This window comes from Lampetra planeri, chromosome 34 (assembly GCF_965212315.1).
Source record: "Lampetra planeri chromosome 34, kcLamPlan1.2.h2, whole genome shotgun sequence".
NCBI lineage: Eukaryota > Metazoa > Chordata > Hyperoartia > Petromyzontiformes > Petromyzontidae > Lampetra > Lampetra planeri.
The window spans coordinates 4,553,861-4,572,995 of NC_136140.1; the positions used below are offsets into that span (position 1 = coordinate 4,553,861).

The window sequence follows — 19,135 nt, forward strand, 5'->3', positions numbered from 1 at the left end:
CCATATACAAATGTGCTCCACTGAAATGCCACACCTAAGGGGCGCCGCGGTGGTGAGATGTTTAAATACCTCGCCCAGTATACACGAGGTCGTGGGTTCCATCCCGGGACCCTGACGTCTGTATATTTGGAGTTTGCGTGTTCTCCCCATGGTTGTGTGGGATTTGTCTCCGGATCCTCCAGTTTTTACCTTCATATTTAGAAACATGCGTTTAGAGTATTTGACAGCTATAAATTTGCACATGGTAAGTCACTCCCGTTGAGATATCATTTGTGGCCTGGTCGTTTCTTAAAAGGAGCGACACAGCTCAGTGTGCCTTAACTTGTAAAATAAAAGTCTAGTTTATAGTTTTCTTGCTGTTCTGACTTACATTGGAGTTTGGCCGTGTGTGTAGATATGGATCGTGTACTATGGATTACACGTGTGACACCACGCTCACATTTTTTTTAACTCCCTAAGATTGGCGAACATGTTAAGGGTCAGACCATCGTGGGGTGAGGAGGACTGACATTTGGGAAGCCCTGATACAGAGGGCACCGGACATGAAATGACCTCATCACAGAAGATGCATTTGACACAGGCTCATTGTCACATCTTCTTGTGCCGATCACTACCGTTGCACAGATTCCTGTGGTCAAATCATCCGCTTGAACCCAATAATTGTAATATTCACACACACACACACACCTGTCCCTGCAGGCGGCCTAGAGCGTGGTCCAGGTTAGACACGTGAAGGAACTTGCAAATCGCTGCACAATATTCACACGATTCAGCACTGTGACAAGTCATTGCTGGATCCTCCTGTAATCAACCATTTTTGGTAGCAGTCAATTGTGGTGTCACTCCTGTGCCCCAGTAATCCCAGGGTGCAATAATTCACCCCAGCCCCCCAGAAAATTGATGAAACGTCACAATTTAGAGTTGCAATTAAATTTAAAAAAATCGATAACAAAAAATGTGCTTAATGTACCGGCCTCTAGTCTCTATCGAAGTCATGTAAACCCACGACATACAAAACATGAGAATTGGAAGAAAAAAACATTGATAACAATCACGCACAATTCGATGAGCGATGTCAAGAATGTACTGTTGGTCACTCCGTGCACCGTTAACACCACTGCAATGGGCAATAGTTTATTCGCCGTCTCCACACATACCAAAAAATAGTCTCACCACAAAACCAGGCCGAGGGAACACAACAAAGCATGAATTGTGCAACCATGGCGGGTTTGAAATCGACCCGATCATCCATCCACTCAACTACCATTTCGGGACCCGTGGCTACGATTGAAGAGCCACGATATGGACCGCAACGTTGAGAGATGCAGGCCACTTTGGACCGTTTTGAACCAGCAATGACCGCATCAAGGAACACCTCATTCAGCTTCAAGAGGACTCACGCATTCCAGGATGTAACTCTAAGAGGGCCGCATGGCTGGGTTCATCAGCCTACTTGCTACACTGCCATCTCGTGACCACAGACCACCTGGCTTGGGAGTTTCACACAAATGTTCAACTGTGATCCACCCACCGACGTCTTTGAAAGTGCTCCGTTACAAATGTGAACCTCGCAATGAATGCAGCCAAGTAGTCTCAACAGAATCATTGTCAACATCGGCAGCAGCTCGAACATTAACAGAAGCAGCAACAGAATCATCATCAACAGCAACGGGATCATCATCATAGTAAGTAGCAACAACAGGATCATCACCATCAACAGCAACACCACAATCTTCATCAGTAGCAGCAGGATCATGATGCGTTTAACTTTTTTCGCGCCGTACGTAGCCAACCGTGCTCATCGTTAACAGGAACAGGCGCATCATCATCGGCAGTAGCAGCAATGGGATCAAGGTCACAAGGATGCTCATCATTATAATCAACAGCAACGTGATCCACAACGTTGTCATCAACAGTGGTGGCGCACAATGGCTTCAACAAAACTTCAACCACAAACTTCGGCCATCTACGAATCACTCAACTCACCCACGCACCGACCCACGCGCTCACCCACGTGCTCTCTCACCTACGCAGGCACTCACTCACTCACCGTCGCTGTCAAAGCCTCCGACGCACGACACGCTCCTCCTCAAGCCGTGCATCCCACCAGGATGGAGGCGCTGAGCTGCCGAGGGATATTTCACAGCGATAAGCGCTGAGAAATGACGGAGGGAGTAAATCCAGGAGTTCCAGACGCACACCCAACCACACCTGGCATCCAAGAGTTAGAGCCCACCCCTACATTGTTGGCTCCATGCATAGCACCTACCCTCCCTTACAAAGACAACATTGCCCCATGTAGCCTTTAACAGGCTATTGGGGACACGTGCTTTTAGCGAGTACCTCTGAAGGCCAAAACGTCACATGTCTCTCTAGCGTTGCTGTTTTAAGACACCGCACCAGGTACACATTTGAGGCTGAGTCGACCTCGGGGAGACCCAAATATTCGCCACCGATGCAGGTCGAGAGATGGAATTGAACTCTCGTTCGCTGGGTTCGCAGCGCAGTGTGCTCACCACTGCACCACCGCTCCCACCCCCAGTTATCACTACACACACGAGGCATTTGAATGCACGCTGAGCTTAACTGCACGCTGATAAAACATCACCGGTATTAGTTACGCAGAAATAAATGTAACTGCAGGTACACGGCAAAAGCAAGTACAGTCGTTATAAATTCAAACCGTACACGACTAAAGTTTATGGCTGCACAGCAAGCTGGCACGGTGACGGAAACTACCTCGCCTGGTAAATGGGATCCCGACCCTGACGCCTGCATCATTGGAGTTTGCGTGTCTCTCTCTCTCCGTGGTCAAGTGAGGACTACTGCGATCGGTGAAGACGGTTGCTTGATTGTGGCTGACTGCTGAACAGAACGCCACCATTCTCAACGATTTGTAGCCAACATCATTTTCACCACAACCTTCCCTCGGTATTCTTCAGTCCATCTAGCCGCAGTTTAGGACACGGTTTCCCAAACTCCAGTTCTTGCGACCCACCATGCAACGACTTTCCACGTTGATAAATCTTGTCTCCCCATTCAAATCAAGTCCCTCCACCGCTGCACGCGCCCTATGATTGTTAATCACGTCCCACCTGACGCGCTTAGCAATTAACGCGGTCTGCGTTCACGGCTGATAAAGGTTAATATTGATAGCTCAGTGCGCGCCTGGGCGCACGTGTTCCTCGTGACGCAGATCGGGTTCATTGTTTAGCGCGTCACGTGAAACGTATTTAACAATCATCCGGCGCGTGTAGCGTGGAAGGACTTAATTTGAACGGAGAGTAAATTGGTAAACGCGGAAAGGTGTCGCGTGGAGGGTCGCGAGGCCTGGAGTTTGGGAGACCCTGGTACTGTTTCGGCTTTTCAGACCCGTGTGTATCATCAGCATTAAGTAGGATCATTGGAGCAGTGGAAACCGATTACATCATGCTTGATCCATACCATATTGTGGCGTGTTCCTAGCACGGCACGCAAATGCTCCACTCCATGTTCCGTCAAGCATGATCCATGCCACGTTGTGGTGAGCTCTTTGCAATTATAGAATCGTTGTTTAAAAACATTGCGGTGAATAGAGGCAGCTTCTAGGAGCTACAGGGGTTTACATGAGTCCATTACAAACATCAACAAAGATATTATTCTCAGAAGCCAGATATGATATTATGAGCATACGTATACATTTTAATGCATGATCCGGATGCATATTTAGAGCCCAGGTGTTGTTTATGTAAGTCTCATGGAGCATAGAATTAGCATCGCTGCAGCACATTACATACAACAATGTGAAAGTGGTTACACGGAAAATAAATTCGGGGGGCAGCTCCGATCGATGCAAACCAAAAAACTAAAAAATTAACCCGTAAAAACAAAGTTTTTCACTATAAATCCTTTATATGCGTGGCGGCTAGAGTCCTCTCGTCCTCTGGCTTGAGATGGCTGCCACCTATGGGTCAGATGAATGCCTGCCACCATTAAGCAATTGGTAATTAAATATAATTCATTTTTTCCTAAAAAGTGTAAAATTTTGGAAAAAAATGTTCACGAAAATACATTGTCACGCACAACGAGTCTGTGTGCAAAATGTCAGGTCGATTGGATCACGGGAAGTGGGTTAAAAAACGACCGAAAGATTTGCACGGTCGTAAGCGCGCAAGCAAGCAAGTGAACTTAATATAAAGGATTTAAAAACAAGATACGTGCAAAAGTCCGCAGAACAATATTTTACTCTTCATCTGAAATGTAGCAGATAAACAATTATAACGTGATGGCAAAACGTACACTGGCAAAGCAGTGAAATCATGTAGTATGTGTTAAGCAACTTTATATATCTGTGAACGATAAAAAAAAATCCAACATGAAATGTTAAACTCTTACGTTGTCTGTTGAACAGAAAAGTAAACAAGAGATATAGAGGCTGGTCCAGATATTTTGTGACCCCCATTTAATTCTCTAAAACGTTATATTTTTTTCAAAGATTTTATTTAAAACAGAAATTATTATGCAAAGGGAAAAATGTTAAGGGTCAATAAATTGGAGGTCACAAGACATCTGCACCACCCTGTACACTGTCCTCGTAACGCCACCAAACTAATGTGCAGGGAAATGTATTCAGGACTACCACAGTCTCGTATTGACCACACAGTGCACTGCGGCTCTTGAGGTATTGAGCGATTCTTTTTTTCTTTTAGCAAATTCAAGAAAACAAATTGTTGCCAAGTCCTGTTTCAGAGTGTGACTTTCATTTTTTCAATTTCTTTTCAATGCTCAGCTCCACACCACCTACCGTAATAACCCCGCTGTGCCTCGCACCCACCGTTAAATGCTGGGCACGGCATGTCTGCCCCCCATGTTATTTTGAGGACCACTGTATCCATACTAAGTGTTGCTCGCAAGCAAAAAAACACCCGCAAGCATAAAATACAATAAAAACGAGTTTTCAATATGATTTTGAAACTTACAAAACTCTAAACCGAACATTAACTTACTTTTTTTTTTTAAATATCAGCGCAACAAATATAATTCTTCGCTGTCCCACGTCTCCGGGACAAACAGGTTGCATTCAACAAAGTCGCTGTATTATTGCATCCGCTTCATGTTGTTGGGAACAAGAGCTGAGAGCGGGGTACTGCTCATCAAAGACACACTACCCATGCGTTCCGCAGTCACGCACACCGCGATCAATACCGATGTCCTGCCATTGTGCGATAGGCCCACGAGCATCTCAATCACCGGGATTCTCTCTTCTCTGCCGTTTTACTCATTACCGAGCAGTCGCGAGCCCGGTTGAAAAAGCTCCTCTCCTGCGTGATTTTGGCTTTGCACCAGAGCGTTGGTGCATGCCGTGTTCCCGGCTACATTCGCAGTGCTATCCAAGTCAAGCAGCCTCCCTCTGCTCTTCTTCTCTTCCCTACCGCTTGTCCAAGAGTTAAACGTCTCTACAAGGTTTCCCCCATTACACTCAGCCACGTGGACTTCCAAGTAGGAAACATGAATCCAGTGAAACGCATACAGGAGGTCGTGGGTTCGATTCTGACCCTGACGCCCGTATATTTGGAGTTTGTATGTTCTCCCCGTGGACGCGTGGATTTTTCTCCAGGCCCTCCGGTTTTTCCATCCACATTTAGAAACATGCATTTAGAGTATTTGGCTGCTATAAATTTACATATTTGTGGCCAAGTTGATTCTGAAAAAGAGCTACATAGCTCAGTGAGCCGTACCTCGTAAAATAAATAACGTATGCCTTGTTATTAACGGAAATCTGAATGCATACCCTTGAAAAACTAATTAATGAGTCTAATGTGAGACATTTTAGGTAGATGTTTTGTGTTTCCCAATATTTTTTTCAATGAACGGCACTTATTCCAGAAAAAAAATAAATGGGAAACCCAGTGTACGTTTGTTAGTCTACAAAAAGAAATATTGAAACCATTGTATAAAAAAAGCAGCAAGTGTTTCCCCGTTGGACAATTTCTCCGAACGAGTACACGGCGATCTGCTCTCCAGATTTGCAATATTAATTCTGCAAGTGCAGCCGCATTGTTACAGGTTCTCGTGCACTTTTGGATAGTTAGTATCGTCAGTATTCGCAAAACAATATAACAGATGTTAAAGTAACCCTGATGGAAAAAAACTGGCATCGTTCTATCCACCGGCTCTATTCTAATTTCTGTTTAAAGCAAAATGTTAATCTCAAGTTTCCAAATGTTAACAAGATAATACGAAACGTCATACAAACTGGAGATACATTTTCGTGGTAATGGAAAAAAGCCACAGAATGCATGCCCAAATTACAAAAAAGTATCACTTCATCAATACATTTGCATTGCAAAGGATCAATTATAAATTGGCAAATCGTGGCAAAATATGGTACAAAAACACAGCCATGCTACATCCAGGCTAAGTTGTCAGCAGACAGGAGCGCAGCAAAATGTTTCTTTGCTCTACGAGATCTGATCTATGCTGTGGGCCTTCACCAACGTGCAGTGACCAGCGTGGTGCAGTATGGTCAAATAACTTGCACGACCCACACAGTGTTTGTAGCCCCTAATGGAGCAAAAAGTGCTGTACATGCGTGCGTGCATGAGATGTATCTCTACACACATTCTGTTTGTAATTCCAGTACCACGAAAGTCGAATTCCTGAACAAAACAAATAAGGCATTTCAGACACGACTGCTTAGTATTATTCACGCCTGTGCTGTATAGCTCTTCAATATGTTTTCGGGTCGTGCCGCGTGTTGTTTGGTACGATGTCCGACGTTGCGCTCCACGCGCCGGTAGCTTTTTCAGGAAGCTTTCCTTCCGGAAGCTCTGGGGCATCGTGCCCAACGACAAGTGGTACAACTCCGAAAACGCATCGGAGCGGCTAAGGCATTTCAGACATTGTAAACAGCTTGCAGAAATCATCTTGGTTCTTTCGGTAAAGTCACGTAGAAGGGAAATAATAAAATAATAAAACATAATAAAATCATTTACCGAAAGAACCAAGATGATGAATCCCTGCAGTCACGAAAGCTTTAAATCGAAAGCTTGGGGGGAGGGGGGGGACGACGACGACTGTCCACACAAATAAATAATCAAGCGTCGCCTCCCGTGGCCCCGATCCCCGCACCGTCGTCACGAGCGCCGGCTCTGTCGCTGGCGGCGGTGGCGGCGCGCTCGGCGTACGGGGCGGCACGCTCGCGGTGCCCTGGGCTGGGGCCGTCGTACGGGGCGGCCGTGCGTCTCAGCAGGAAGACTCCGGCGTGCAGGCCGCCCACATTCACCCACACCGTGTTCGCCTTCCGCCACAGGTGACCCATCTGCATCAGCACCTGTGGGACACCGGGGGGGGGGGGGGGGCGAGGGAGTTGTTCGCAGCAGTGAGAACGAGTGCTTTCTTAGACATATTCTTCGGCTGTGTGTCCGGTCCAGTACGAGGTTAGAGCTTCGTTAATGAGAAACGAGACATGAGAAACGAGACTTTAAAAAGAGGGGGAGGGAGGTGAGCAGACTGTTTTCTGTACCAAGAACCGAATAGGACTCACAACGTCAAGATTCCACGCGACGTCATTACGTCTCTTCCCGTGATACTGGCGTGGCCTGCCAGGCACATGCAAATTTTATTTCGTGGCCCACTCGAAAATTAAGTTGAACAACTCTGCTTTAAGAGTAAAGAAGAACTTTTATTATCCGGGTAAAAAGCAAGAACTTACAGACTTGATAGTCCACCACATCACTTCAAATGGGCGCCCGATGTGAATACATGTGCACATTTGACTCTGAAAAGAGCATTGGTTGGTCAGCAAAGATGGTTCACCATCCCCTTGGAAGTGTCTGTCACAGGGCATGATTTGGGTGGCGGCCCAGGCAGGTTACCTTGGACATGCACTTCTTGTCTTGCGTGAGGAGGGCGGCGCGCCCCGTGCCAGGCCTGCACACGCGAGCCAGCTCCAGTAAGCACGCCGGGTACAGGTCCCAGTTCCTCCGGCGCGATCCCATCCTACAAGCCAGGCACAGGGAGGGCGATTGTGAATTTCGCGGTGATAAAAGTACGCGATTTATTTTCATTTTGTCCAATAATAGCTACGAAAGAGTCTCAAGAAGGATTTTTTATTGGAATGTTTTGGATGGTTCCATTTCCGACAGAGTCATTCAGACTCTGTCTTGTCGACAGACCTGCTCTACACCTGAGGACGGCTGCTTGCGTTGTGGCCGAAACGTCGTGAGAATTATTATATTATGTTTTATTTCTATTATTTTATTATATCCATTCTACATGACTTTACCGAAAGAACCAAGAAGAAGGTTCCATTTAAGTTTTTTTTTATGGTCTGGAAAAAAGCAAGAGTACCCTGAGAAAATCCACGCACGCAAGGTGATAACAAACATCTGTGCATGTGGGATTACAAGCAGTTTCTACTGCGCTGTCTCCATAGCCACATTGCTGAAAGCGTGGGAGTTTCAAGTGTGCGAGTCATGCGCCAAACCCTTGCCTTCACAGCGCTGGATTAAAGGCACGGGTACCACCACATCTGGCTACAACTAAGTTGCTCCTGGTGGCTGATGAATGGCTAAGTGAGGTAACAGTCAAATTGGCCATCCTGAGCCAGCACATGTGAGATAAATGAGCCATTTTTTATACGAAAGTAAAACAACATAATTGAGTGAAACAATTTCTATATTAATAACAATGCCCTTTATTTACTTGAGCCTATTTATCAGACTTGATGAGCAATTGGATTGTGCCAGCAAACTGGATTATCCAAAGGAAAGATAACCTTCACACGAGGAGATGTTACGGTATTCAAAGGTGGATTAAACCGATTGCACCATAGCCATTGCCTGGCTACTTCGACAGCCATGAGCGCAATGAGCCTACACCACGTGGTGTGCCCTGGCGGTCTCCCATCTAAACAGTTACCAGTCTCATCGCTGCTTACCTTCAGAGATCTGACAAGACTGGGTGCTTTCAATGCGATTTGGTCATTTATATTAGACTAAAACCTTTTGCATAATATAAAAAATCTATATTTATCGAAACATTTACATTTTTAATCTACCGCAAGGTGGTAGTTAATGTCTTTATTTAAACATTTTTTGGTTAAAATAAACGGTTTATTTTCAGTGAAACGGTTTATTTTCACGTGAAACAAAGTGACCACCATCTTCATGATGAATTCGCGTAAAACCTCATCCTAAACGAGACTGCTCAAGCGCAGCGAACGAGGCCACCCAAGCGCACTCGCAAGCATGCAAAAAAACAAATCAACCAGAGTGTGCGTGTAAATCTCAAAATCAGAATATTTACACTGCTTATTTTTATTATTTATTTTTTACCTACGTGACTTTACCAAAATATGCCAGCCAAACTCTTAAGTCTTTTCGGTAAAGTCACGTAGAGAGTCTTCAATAGCTCTCTTCACACGCTACAGTAATTTTACTGGAGCAGTTACACCTGATGACGGAGGCTTGTGTTGCTTCCGAAACGTCGTGATTTAATTTAGTTATTTTCATTTTTTATTATTTTATTATTATTTACCTACGTGACTTTACCGAAAAAACCTAAGAGTATGAATCCTTGCAGTCACGAAAGCTTCAAATCTAGAAGCTACAAAGCTATTTTTCGCAGCTGTTCAGTCGGGACGGGTCAGAACGTTACAACAGCGACAACTCACTGAGGCCCCGTGGCCACTCGATCCCAACCCCTCCCCCTCGTACCTCTTTCCGAACGGCATGTCGGTGACACAAGCGTCCATGGAGGCCGTTTTGAGCGGCAGGCGGCACACGTCCCACTGCACGATGTCGACGGGAAGGCTTCTTCCCCTGAAAGGCACGTGATTTAAATGGTCGTTGCAATGTATAACACGCGTAGAAACATGGGCACTGATGGGATGACCTTGCGTCCAACCATAACCTCTCTCAGCTGACGCTCGCTCTACCTGCAAAGGAACGTCAACCAAGGCACTTGGGTCATCCCATCCCCCCCCCTCTTTCCCTTCCCCATCTTCCCTTGTATGTTAGTTATCTTCTCCCTTACCTTCCCCCCCCATAGAAAGTTTTACTTCTCGGCTAGAGGCTCCCCACCTGGGTAGGGCAGAGAGCCCAATCCCACCCCTCTTCACCAAGCCCGGCCGCGTCGATCTCGGGGCTGTGCACCATGCTTGTGGTGATTTGAAAAATAAATAAAACTACTTCTAGATTTGAAGCTTTTGTGACTGCAAGGATTCATATTCTTAGGTTTTTTTCGGTAAAGTCACGTAGGTAAATTTTTTTAATCTAAATAAATAATAAATAATTAAAAATCACGTCGTTTCGGAGGCAACACAAGCTTCCGTCTTCAGGTGGAACCGTCACAGCACGATTGCTGTTTTGATACAGCTATCGTGCTGTGACGGTTCGACTTGAAGACGGAAGCTTGTGTTGCCTCCGAAACGTCGTGATTTTTATTTTATTTTAATTTTACTTTTATTAATTTTAATTTTTTACCTACATGGTCACTTTACCGAAAAAACCTAAGAAAATAAAACTACCCCACTTGGGGTGCGTGCCTCGCCTCCCCTTGGTGGACCCTGCCCACCAGGTTATCCGTGCTAGTGCAGACGACCCGGAGCGTCACGTTCATCCTGCTCGACCAGGTGAGAGCTCGAGAGACGAGGACAGACGAATTTGAGTGACCGGAGAACCTTGTGGGTGGAGCAGCAGAGGGGCTGATGGGTCAGCCACAGGCCTGAGTGGCTGCACCAAACCGAACGTGACCGCCGGGACTCGGGGATAGGGAGGGCCTTTGCCCCGGGGCACATTGTAGCATTCCCAAAGTGCTGTAGTTGACCTTCCCCTAGAATGCAGGTAGCAAACCTGATCTTAATATCCGGCGGGAAATTTTCAATAGTGACCTCCGATTAGCATGGTTGGCTACGTACGGTGTGAAAGAAGTTCAACAGACATACAAATGCAAAGGATTGTACTGAAAAAATGCGGGGTGTTCTAGGAAACGCTGCTGTGGCCAATCAGGAGGCTGAGCCTGATCTCTGACGTCGACTCCATTCGTTCCCATTTTCCCCCCACACACGGTGAAAGCACATCCATTAACCACACGGCCATTGGCACCAAAACTCTTTGGACTGGCCAAGGCGGCGGTATTCTCCGCAGAGAAGTGAACGCACCCGCTGTTCCGCTTGCTGTTGAGGTGGTTGACGTTGTTGACGGAGCGGTTGGTGGCCATCGGAAAGCTGTCGCCGCCGATGTGGAAACTCCGGGGCCACTCCATGCCACACTGCGGCGTCACGCGCGTACACTCTCCTCGGTGACTCGCTCGCGGCCACCAACGTGAACATCATTACACAATACGGCGTGGGTTTATAGCGTGTCAAAGTGTTTGCACGCTGTATGTCGAGTGTGGACGGCACGGGCACTGGCGAAAGGAATTAAACCTCCCCCGCCACACCCACTCCATCCAACGTCCGCCCCCCCTCTCTTCGTAGCCCAGGGTCTGGGCCGCACTTGTCTGTGAACCCCGGTGCAGTTGCACTGCCTGGACACTCGATAGCTATGGCACTGGCACTAGGAGAAGGGCGATGACGTGGAGGGCAGTAAACGGGAGAAGGCGGGAGTGTAGGTAGGGAATAGAGGGGAAGGTGTTATTAGAGAAGTGACGAGTCAAAGGGAGAAGAGGACAAGGAAGGTTCTAAACCAGGGGAGGGAGTCGGAAAGATAGCACGACTCGGGGAGCTACTTCCAGACAGCAGGGCGGCACGAGAGGGGCGATCTATCACAATAGGGAAGTTGGCAGAGGGTTTTACAAAGAGGAGTCTATAAAAAACTTGAGAGAGATGAAGTGGGCGAGGTGTGTGTGTGTGTGTTGAACTTCTTTCAAACCGTACAAAGCCAAATGTGCTAATTGGAGGTGCAGAGAAGGACAACAATAGAATCCAAGACCTTGAAAATGCAAAGGGTGACCGTTGTAACTGCCCCAAGATTACATTGCGAGTCAAAGAGGAATCGGAGGATAGGAGTGATGCGATCTCGCTTGCGGGCACGAGTGGTGTTGTGTGTCACTGCACTGAATGGTTATTAAGGGGACAGATTCCAAGTCGTTGCTACGCTCGGTGATGGCGTGCGATCGTACCTCCACAGGTATGGCTCCTGTGCCGCACATCGGATCAATGATTATATCACCAGGCTGCGGGCTGCAAAGTCTGTAAAATAGCAAACGCATCAGGTAACAAGAACATTCGTTTATTCTACTGTAATAAACGACTTCCACGACACGTTGAGTCTTGCGTCCTTTCTTTATTAGTTATGACTGCTCGGCTCCGCACTCTCTTTAGATGGCCACCCTCTCTCTCTCTGTGACTTTAGCGAAAGACCCAAAGAATATTAATTCCTGCAGTCACGAAAGCTTTAAGTCAAGCAGAAAAACTGTTTCCTAAATATATTCTCAAGTTATGAAATGAAAACAAAAACTGCATTGGAACTCTTTCAGCTAGCAGAGAATGAATCAGTAAGATGGCATCACAAAACTACTTCTGATGTCACTTCAATAGGCCTCCAGATACGGGGAGGGTACAGCTTTCACATACCCTGCAAAGAGTGGCTGTTGCATGTCCACCAAAATCAAATTTAAGTCGATTTCCAAATTTAATTCCAAGTGTGCTACTGGCATCACCACATGAGATGAAGAATCTCTTTGGAACTCTGGTAATGTAGATCTTTGCCCCGTGTTAGAAAGTGGTTAGGGGGTGGGGGGTGGAGGTGCTCTGGCTCCGCGGTCAACACAGATTTACCAGCGATTTCATGAGACGCGGGACTAGGCTCGTGGTGTGTGCATTGCCTGAGCATGCCGTAGGCCAGGGTCGAGCGCAGGGTGGTGGGACCGAAGTGCGTGATGTTTCTCCGATGGAGGCTCTCCTCCGTGAGGGCGATGCCCACGCACATCTCCTGGTCGTGGATGTTCACCAGCACCTGCAGCCAACGGCCGGGTTCATCGACCAAACGGCTCACCGAGGGGTGCTCACAAACAACTGTGACTATACCACACATGGCAAACACATGGAGATGCAAAAAGATGAATTTCCGGAGAGGTGTTTAGATTCCACTTGCCTCCACGTCAAAGTTCTTCATGTCCGCCTTCCAGCCGAAGTGATCCTGCACGGCTCCACCAAACTCACGTGCCGCCTCCATGGAGGTGAAGCTGTGTCCGTCGCCCGCGCGATTGCAGGTCACGCGAAATCGCAACGTCCTCCCGCCATCCCCTCCCGGAAGCTCCTCCGGCTCCTCCGTTGCCGCAACATCTTCTCCTGAGGCAGGGCTCTCGGTGTCTCCGGCCTCCACGACGTCCTCCTCCTCTTTTGCGGTCGTGGCTGATGCTGCTGCTGCATCTAAGATGGGACGGTGAATAAGAGGGACGTTCAGCGACTAGAGCAAGAGTTCAACAAATTGCAAAAGCAGTGAAGTTACATCATGGGACCTCCTTTGCCAGTACCAAAATATACTAATAGGGGTTTTCCCCTTTTTTCTTTCTGGCAACAAAAACTGACACCTTTTGCAAGGAATCATGCTTACATTAACCACAATACTCGCAGTCAAATGCAAACAAAAAACAATACTCTGATAATTTATGCATTGTCCTTGAAACTGATTGGTCCACACCAGAGACAGCTTTCTTTAGAGCCTAGTCTCATATGGTGTTCGACCAGATGACGCCTAGTTTAGCAGTGAAGTTGTGATGGAATGAGGTGTATTTAACGGCAGCACGGCCAGTGGTCGAGACTAAAGATGGAGTAGCAGTCAAAGAAGAGAACACACCCGAGAGGAAGTCCTCGAATCGCATGACCATGAGAGATGGCATGGGGATTACTTTCCAAGCTATATAAGACACAGCGTTAAAACCGAAGGTCTACACGACAATTAAAATCGTTTCCACAAAACATCCACTCCAAATCACACTTAAGAGAGTGGATTAAATCGACAATGCCACTGCACCTTGCTCATCAAGGCCAGTGGCGTCTGAGTCGTCGTGAACTTTGAGATGATGGACGCCATCTTCCACGCTGCCCGTCGCCCCTGGTGCTGCGTTGCCCTTTGCAACGCTGCCCCGCTGCTGCCCTTGCGGTTGCCCACGTTGTTGTCCACGCGTCTTCTTGCGCTTGATGTTGTTGTTTTGCCTCCAGAGGCCCAGGGGGATGTCCCATGACAGCTTGCTCGGGAGCGCGGTAAAGTCTGCCAAGGCCTCCTCCTGCAGTGCGTGGAGACTTTTTACGAGCCCACAGAAACATCCAAGCCCCTGCAGCGCAGGCCCTCGTGATACTACAGGTGGCTTTCCGCTGACTATTTGCCGAGCTGAACCAGAATTAAACTACGAAACTCTGGCCTCACAAGAATCTGAATCCTAATCTGGCTCATGGCCTAGCTGGGCCAGGGACTGGAATAATCATAATTGCAATTTTAAAATTATTAACATCAGTGGCATAGCTCGGGTTGCGCAGTGGAAAAAAGAGCTTTACAGCTCATCAGATTCCTCCAGCATAAATAAACATTGTGATTCTGGAAATAACTTGGTGCATGCTGAGCTGCACCAGACTGGCTCAGAACAACGCCGTTACGGCTGAATTGTAGAGTGGAAAAGAGGCACTCGATTCGGATTCATACAAATACACACGGACACAAAATCCTCAATATAGCTTGCAAAGACTGTGGGAAAAAGGCTGCCATTAGCTGCTGAAATAAAAGCCTAAGATAACAAAATATCTGCACGTAAATAAAAATATAATAACACGCACACATGTATGTATGTTGGACTTCTTTCGCATCGTACGTAGCCAACCATGCTAATCGGAGGTGCGGATACACGTGACACGATTAATTAATTTTAGACCTTACCTTGTTCTCTTTAAACTGGTAGCCCTGGAACTCTTCCACCACCACGAAGAGATTGTCAACTGAGCGCAGTTGATGCACCTGCAAAGCAATCACAGGACAACTCATTAAATTCGCAGTCTGTACGCTCAACTACTTCGATAAGAACTTGCAACACTCCATAGGATTTTGCAGCATTACAGGCCTATTGCAGTGAATTATAGTGTAATATTTAGATTTGGACACGAAATATATTTAAATAAAATCATTTACAGCTCTTTTTGAATTAAATTCTGCGTGAAGGCCTCCCTACGTCATCCCGGTTATGGGCAGAAATACGATTTTCGACGTACGATTTGAGGGTCTTTAAAGATTTGGTAATCATTGATAAAACCATGAAGTTGTGTTTTACTTCGTCATAGTATGTCAAACGATTAGGAATAAATGGTCATATTTACCATGATGTTGGACGTACTTAAATGGACTTATTCATCCACGCTGGGGTGGTGATGGTGATTTCAGTTTCGTGTTTGTGCCATACCATCGAATGACTTAATCAATAACATATATTTTATAAACCTATAATTATCATCAATATGAACACCGTTTTGGAGTAAACACGTTCCGACAGTATGCCCACCATGGACATTCAGTAAAGACATCAGCTGGTGTGCAGGAGATAGATGTATCGTTGTATTACCAGACCATGGCGATGGCTTGAGAAGACCTTCATCAAGTAGTGGATAGTTCCCGGCTAATGACGGCAATATATTATTAGGACGATTTGAAAACTTTGGACCCAAGCTTTGCCCAATGCAAGGTCTTTAAGATCGGCCGATGGATGTTGTGGTACTCCTTACTTGTGACCCCCTAGTCGCGGAGCTCCCAAACGTTGGAGATCAGACTCTTGGACAGTGTTGACATCTTTCCATCCCGACTAAAGACACATCTTTAAATCGGTCATTATGTTGAATTACTTTTGCACCGTACGTGGCCAACCGTGCTAATTGGAGGTGCGGTTTTTGTTCCTCTCCGGCTCTTATACCGCCACCTGGTTCCTTCTTTATCATCTCTGTTCGCTCCATGCACGGCACCTAGAGACATTATTGTGAACGGCGCCTATACAAGTGCAAACTTATTACAATAATTATTCATTTGTGGGACTGCTCGGTGGTGACGGTCCATCCCCCCCAGGCCTGACTGGCGTGCACTCTACCTCTCGCAGCTCGGAGCTGGGCACCACGAACGTGATCCGCCCACGGTCCTTGCTGACCAGCGCCTCCACGCCGATCTTCTCGCTCACCTCGTCGGCGGCCGTCCCCTCGAACCCAGTGGGCACTGTAGCGCCGATGGTTACCTGCAGACGGCAAGAAGGAAAGGAGAGATATATAGCGGACCTCTAGCCTCCACGCCAACGCAGTCGCCTGCCTGCAAATGCAGACTACGTACACGGGACTCTGACCATCGAATAAAACGGAGAAAAGCGAGTACCTGCACAGCATCTACTGCAGGAACTTCTCCACTGGTTTCACCGCTTGACTGTTCGCCGTCCATTTTATCCTTTTCCCTGAGAAGGAAGATTACAACAATTAGCAGTGTTGAGGCAATGCTCATTAGATAGTCCACAGCACTTCAGCGTTGCTTACGTGGCAAATGGTAGACCAGAAAAACGAATCTCTCTTTATTTTGCAGATACACAGCTAAGGCTGTGCGTCCTGGGCTGGCTGACGTGTGATTGCACCATCGTTAATGAGGCAAAAGCCGTTAAACGTGGCTTTGAGGCACGCAGTCATGGCAATACATCTTTTATTAACTCACCGCGCTTCGGCAGCACTCAAGGTAACTTTAAAGTATTTTTTATCTCATTCAGCAAGCCTCAAATCTGGTGATGGTCAGTCTGGGTCATGTAGCCTTGGTGATATCAACCAAGAGCTATCGTTGTTTTTGGATTGTCCCTTCCTTTAGGCAGGAATTAAGTTGTTTTGTGAAATAATTTAATTGCCACGTCATTTAAACAAAGCTTAATTACAAAAAAACCTCATAAAAAACAATGAAAAAATGCAACACAATATTTCATTGCATTTTTGGACAGCAATGTGGACCAGGTGTAGAAATCATTACAACGCATCAGTCAGAGGTGTGGACTCGAGTCATGTGACTTGGACTCGAGTCAGACTCGAGTCATGAATTTGATGACTTGCGACTCGACTTGGACTTGCATAACAATGACTTTGTCCCACCTATGAGATGTGGACTCGAGTCATGTGACTTGGACTCGAGTCAGACTCGAGTCATGAATTTGATGACTTGCGACTCGACTTGGACTTGCATAACAATGACTTTGTCCCACCTATGAGATGTGGACTCGAGTCATGTGACTTGGACTCGAGTCAGACTCGAGTCATGAATTTGATGACTTGCGACTCGACTTGGACTTGCATAACAATGACTTTGTCCCACCTCTGGCATCAGTTAATGAAGACACATGAAGAAACAATACACAATTAAGGACAATGAGACCCTTTGTATTCATGTGAAAGCTAAATACTGCGTGGCCATAGCGTGCACTCTAAACAGTTAAATGTTCTAAACGTGGCTGATAAAAATGGAACTCATCTTCACGGAAGCACATTGACCAAAAGGTTCGACCATATCAACACGTTTTATTTTTCTACGTATAGGTGTGGATTTTTGTCAGAAAAATGTAACGTTTTTTTTCATAACGTTACAATGAAATATATTTACAAGCCTATAACCAAATACTGTAGCCCGGAATGCAGTTGATCTCATCTGACATCGGAAGCTAACCCAGTGCGGTGCCTGCCTATCGCTTAGATGTGTGATCAGGTTGTGACTCAAGACACAGCCGTCAACCCCTTATCAGTGTCGTTACCTTATCACAGACCAATTCAGAGACCTTATCGATCACTCCGTTCCATTACAAATCTCAACGTTCATCCCACAAAGTCCCATCGCAAGGGAGAAACGCAAATAGCCAATAATAAATTGGCCGGTTTTGAAACGGCCGTACGCCGTATGGACCTGCAGACTCAATTTCCCTGTACAAGAAACGTGGAGTGAACCGGACGGGTTGACAGATTTGACTCACGCTGACATCGCGGGGCAGTGGAGCAAAATTGATCGTTGTACTGTACCGAGCACTGACTTCTATGCTGCTTACTCCCTCATCAACCAGCGTGTGGTCAAACGTATACGGTGTAGCCAGCACCACGCCCCACCGTCTTTGTATCCCCCGCTGCTGATGTTATTTATACACCAGCGGGAACTCTACGAATCCACCCGCGGCAGCTGGGAGGCAGAACGAGGCCCCCAGTTCGCAGGGAAGTGCTCGCGATCGTCTGTGCCGGCAATGACTACAAATGTGTAACGTGATGAGGGGATGGCGCATTCAAGTTCAAGTTCATTTATTAGGTATAGCCCTGTGAGCCATTCGGCTCTTGAATCGGGTGCAACCGCAACAAACAAAAAACATGAACAAGAAAACATCTTAAAGTGAATATGTGACTAAGTGCAAACAGAAAATCCAAGAAAAGACAGCAAAATTTTGCAGAAAAAAAAATCACCGTACACCAACGCTGTGTGCAAAAATCCCAGCGGGATGCAAGTCAAACAACAACAACCATAACACGAGGAGGAATTTGTGGGTTGGAGCTTTTTGAAGTCCTAAAGAGGCAAACTCTCACCAGCACCACCACCACCAAACTCACGACCACCAGCACCACCACCAAACTCACCACCACCAAACTCACCACTACCAACAGCACCAACACCACCAAACTCACCACCAAACTCAGCACCACCACCACCAAACTCACCACCACCAAACTCACCACCACCACCAAACTCACCACCAGCACCACCACCAACAGCACCACCACCGCCACCAAACTCACGACCACCACCAACAGCACCACCACCAGCACCACCACCACCAGCACCACCACCAAACTCACCACCACCAGCACCACCACCATCAGCACCACCACCAAACTCACCACCAGCACCACCAAACTCACCACCACCAAACTCACCACCACCAGCAGCACCACCACCAAACTCACCACCACCGAACTCACGACCAGCACCAGCACGACCACGTGTGTGGTAACCCCTCACCCCCAACCTCTCACCCCGAGTTTGCAACATTTCACATTACCATCGCGCAAAACACACAGCCCACGTACAATCGATTACAAATAACAACAATAACAACAACCGCATGTTTGAATATAAAATTGTTGTGGTTTTATTTGTTGTTTATGAACACATTTTTGTTTATC

At 46.8% G+C, this 19,135-nt stretch overlaps 1 protein-coding gene across 5 annotated transcripts; it reads right to left on the reverse strand.

The window, feature by feature from the left end:
• Window positions 1–1,103: 1,103 nt before the first annotated feature.
• Window positions 1,104–18,959, reverse strand: THUMPD3 (THUMP domain 3 tRNA guanosine methyltransferase). Of its 5 annotated transcripts, none has more exons than XM_078610554.1 (12): window positions 18,917–18,959; window positions 16,326–16,401; window positions 16,051–16,191; window positions 14,859–14,936; window positions 13,962–14,214; window positions 13,080–13,357; window positions 12,811–12,941; window positions 12,106–12,175; window positions 11,144–11,253; window positions 9,699–9,803; window positions 7,857–7,980; window positions 1,104–7,312 (listed from the first exon to the last, which is right to left on the reverse strand). In XM_078610554.1, exons 2-12 carry the CDS (start codon window positions 16,386–16,388, stop codon window positions 7,076–7,078), a joined length of 1,590 nt encoding a protein of 529 aa, XP_078466680.1. In that variant the 5' UTR covers window positions 16,389–16,401; window positions 18,917–18,959; the 3' UTR covers window positions 1,104–7,075. The 5 variants fall into 5 exon arrangements, with proteins under 5 accessions (XP_078466680.1, XP_078466681.1, XP_078466679.1 ...); XM_078610555.1 differs by having other exon boundaries at window positions 18,887–18,953; XM_078610553.1 differs by lacking the exon at window positions 18,917–18,959 and adding an exon at window positions 18,016–18,622.
• Between the last annotated feature and the right edge of the window lie 176 nt (window positions 18,960–19,135).